The 4,289-nt window shown below is 37.5% G+C and overlaps 1 protein-coding gene across 1 annotated transcript; it reads left to right on the top strand.

Annotated features, from left to right (window-relative positions):
• The first annotated feature begins 2,698 nt into the window (after window positions 1–2,698).
• Window positions 2,699–3,995, top strand: LOC145052109 (uncharacterized). Its single transcript, XM_078999914.1, has 2 exons — window positions 2,699–3,775; window positions 3,922–3,995. The coding sequence occupies exons 1-2, from the start codon at window positions 2,885–2,887 to the stop codon at window positions 3,937–3,939; spliced, it is 909 nt and encodes a 302-aa protein (XP_078856040.1). The 5' UTR covers window positions 2,699–2,884; the 3' UTR covers window positions 3,940–3,995.
• Window positions 3,996–4,289: the final 294 nt, after the last annotated feature.

Genomic DNA, 4,289 nt, shown 5'->3' with positions numbered 1-4,289 from the left:
GATCCTAGTCCAAGATTATCAGGGAGAATTATTTCCCTGACGAACCATTTTAGGTAAGGGTTTGTCTATACAGTTAGGGGTTCCCTTGGCCGGTGTAAGTCTTAAGGCACCCAAGCCTTTAGAGTAGTTTGATGAATAAGGTATCACCTTTCATCTACAATTGTAGGTTATGAGCCTACACTAATAACGTAATTCACAAGATCGCCTATAATGGTCAAATGTTATCATCCTACATTGAGAGATGACCAGACATACCGCTAACAGTTTCCTGATTGGGACCTACCATTTCTAGTCATCCAAAGGGGAATACTATATCGTACTCATGTATAGAGCTACCGTATATAGACACCTAATAGTGTCATGGAACAAAACTTAACTATCCGTTCTTAGGTTACACACATTCTCTTAATGATACTACCTAATATCAAACTTAATTGATTTAGGTATCTTCCATGAGTCCAAGTTTATCCCTAGACTATATTATAATGTTTGTAGCCAACTTTTAATACCAACTCTATTCTTGGGCGACACTAACATATCTTAGTGTATATATTCCGTACAAAGTGTTAGGTATTACTATTCATTTATTCTCCGAAATGTTACTTCTAATATTATTATATAATGTTATCTATTTATCCTAACATAAAAATAGTACCATATTTGGTTTGCACATATCACTGTGTGTGTGTGTCTATATATATATATATATATATATATATATATATATATATATATATATATATATATATCACCTAACATATAATTCATGCAATAAGCATATAATTCACGTATGACTTCCAATAGATATTTAATACTTTGATTATACTTATTATAAATCATGTTCATGAAAAGAACTATGCACTTATGTGGCTTAGGTGGATGACTGATGATCTGGGTAGAGTTTCGCCTAACACCTTAGATATCTCTTGACGTAAACTAAGTATAATTAATACATATTTTAGTATAATGATCATGGAGACTAATAATAGTCTAGATCCTCACTAATCTCAATGTCTACCTCAAGATCTATTAAGTAAGGATCTGCCAGACATGACAGTTGAGAGGCAGTATCATTTCGGCATAACAACCTTTCTTAAATTCAACAACTAAGCCAACGTGATCATTTTAGACACCTCTCCTGTAAGTAAATCAATCAGTATAATGACTTGGGATTACTGGGAAATCTTAATTATAGGTTCATAATAATGACTTATGGCCATAAATATAAGTTACACCGAAAGAGATAAAGTGTAGCTTAACTTACAAAGCTTTTAAGCGAAAACTGGAAAATACGCGGGCAGAATTCCAAAACCAAAAACTCTATTTCACCGGGCTACCTGGTGCTCCAAACCCTCGTTAATATCGCTCTAATAGCAAAAAAAAAAAAACGGGTCCTAAGAGAAGAATTTGATCCAGAGAGAAAGGATATGAAGCGTGTGGGTGAAATGGCTGCAAAAATAGTCATATATAGGACATTGGAATGCACGTTGTGTATAGGAAAGGGGCACGTCGCACACTATGGCTGGATCTCTTGACTTTTGCCACATGTCATCGCCTCCTTAGTCCACCTCGTCGCTTCTATAAGGTCTCTACGTGGCCTATTCTTGTGGTGCCATGTGTCCAAACCTTATGGAGCCACGTCTCCATGTCTCGGAAGAAGGGGGGATGCCCCGACCATGCCACGTGGCGCCCTCTCGTAGTGCCATGTCATTAGTGTGCGCTTCACGCGTATGATTTTCCAGATTTTTAAAATGATGTAACTTCTTCATATGGACTCCATTTTTGGACGTTCTTTATATCCCTTGTTGGGTCGCGTTTTGTATAATATGTTGCGTCTATTGGGCTCGTTAGCTAGTCCATTTTTGTATCTCCGGTATGGGCCTGTCCATCCGTGAGTTTAGTAGGGTTGAATATAAATATAGGTGCTTGCATGCATCTTGGAAAAAGAGAGTATAGAACGATCAGATCATTTTTCAGAAGTTTATTATTATCGTTCTTGTAACCCTAAATCCTCTACAGCGGAAGTTCTTAGTCGAGCTCTGCTGAGGATTGTTTGATCTAATCATTCGACATATTTTGATCTACTCTTGTCTTATTTATTGTTTTGTGTTCATCGTAATACCTGTTTCATAGATCTAATCGATCTTCACGTTTGTTATTATATCCTATCAATTGGTATCAGAGCAGGAGGCTGTGTAATTCATACACATTTTTTCTGTGAAAAAGGTTGCGATTAGGGTTATTCCGCATTAATTAATATTTATTGAGCCGTCATCCCATAATTGACGTAACTCAACATTTATTCGTTTTGCCCTAATTTAATATATTACAAGTCTGGTCTTTTAAACAGGTTATTCGATCTAGCATGGACGAGTCACAATCAAATCCCATTAACATCTCAAACAGCATTGGATCAACGACGAAGATTCCCATCCTTTACACCCAGGATTACGAAGTCTGGGCACATCACTTTGAAGATTATGTCATTGGATCTGAGGACAACGGATATCTTATTTGGGAAGCAATCGTGTCTGGACCATTCGCTCATTCAGCAACATCCAGAATCATTAAAACTCAGAAAGAGTATAATGATCTGTTGAAAGATGTAAAAGATATTGCCCAAGACGAAAAAGATAAGTTTCAGTGCAATATTAAAGCATTGAGACTAATCAGATTCGCTCTTCAATCTGATACTTTCAGGCTAGTGAGTTCGTGCAACACTGCTAAAGAAATATGAGATAGGCTGCGAGAGTTATATTCCACAGATGAAGATCTCGAGCATTCCATTCAAACCTTACTTTTGTCCGAGTTTGGTGAATTCAAGCAGAGTCCTGAAGAAACTGTAACTCAAACGTTCGATCGCTTCAATCATCTTCTTAGTAAGATGATTAAACATGATATTGAAAGGAAGTTGATTGAACAAAAAGTTACGTTTTTAAACGGTCTTAGATCTGAGTGGAGAGCGGTTGTGTCCATTGTTAAAGCACATGAGCAATTCAAATCTTACTCATTGGCAAAGCTAGTAGGGATTTTGAAATCCCAAGAAAAGATTGTCTTGCAGGAGAAAAATGTTGTTTCAAGCTTGGGATCATTGGCCTTTCTGTCCAAAAGCAAAGGTGTGATGGAAGATAAAGACTTTAACGTAGAGGACTATGACCTTACCTCTGAAGACTATGCAATGATGGTGTCAAACCCGAAGAGGTTCATCAAGAAAAGGTTTCCTACCAATAAGAACCGAAATTGGCAGGGAAGTTATAGTTCTGAAAAGGTCTGGGAAGAACCGAAAGCAGAAGAACCAAAGAAGGAACCGAAAGCTGAAGGAGATTCGGGTGTGAACTGCTACTATTGTGGAGGAAAGAACCACTATGCCAAAGATTGTGTCCTCAAGAAAATAGCAGAAAAGGATGAGGAGAAAGATGAAGAAGCTGTGTTAATGAAAAAGCTGGAAGAGATCAAGAAAAAGAAAGTTGTCACTAACCCTTCAATGAATGCTTTAATTGTGCAGGGTTCGGTAGCAGATGATGAGTTCGGTGGCGTGGAGGTCTGGTCAACCGACTCTGAGGATGATGAAGTAAGGAAGTCATCTCATGGAAAGGCTTATGTTGCGAAAGATGAAGGAAGCGGTGGAAAGTGCTTGATGGTGTCGGATGTATCTCAAATGAGGGGATACAACACAGACGGTGGGAATGAAGACACAAAGAAGCGAGAAGACTTGTGCTTCACAGCAAAACCTCTCAGCGTGCAGTTTAACGAGCTTGATGAATTAATAAAGAAGGTACAATCTATTTTTGCTTCATTCAAAGTCCCACAAAGTTCATATGAAAAAGAATTAAAAAATGTAAATTCAAGAATCTCGCATCTAGACAGCAGTTTAACTCAAACACGGGTCACCAATTCTAACATAACTGACCAATTAAGCAGGGCGTCTTCAAAGAGTGAGGAACGGAGGATGTGGATCGAGCTGAAGGAGTCGGAGTTAATCAAATCCAAGGACGAAAACATTTATTTACAAAGAGACAATTTGAAACTTTTAAAACAGAGAAATGTCTTTTGTTTAATTGCTAAATGTCTTTACACTAATATCACTCAACTTCATTTAAACTATGAAATAGGGCAGAAAATTCATCGCATTATTTTGCCCTTCCTTGAGTTTAAGGAGGATGAAATCGACGCTGAAGCATATAATTGCGAAAGTGTAGTTTCGTCTGAGGATGTAAATCCGACTTATATGTATGGACTAGACAAAATCGAATATTTCATAAAGTCCAAAGACCATAAGGACATGCTGA

The sequence above is a fragment of the Lactuca serriola genome, chromosome 5 (genome assembly GCF_051521515.1).
Source record: "Lactuca serriola cultivar US96UC23 chromosome 5, Lser_US96UC23_V15, whole genome shotgun sequence".
Classification (NCBI taxonomy): Eukaryota; Viridiplantae; Streptophyta; class Magnoliopsida; order Asterales; family Asteraceae; genus Lactuca; species Lactuca serriola.
The sequence above is the reverse complement of the archived record's forward strand: the minus strand, read 5'-3'. Positions and strand labels throughout refer to the sequence as shown.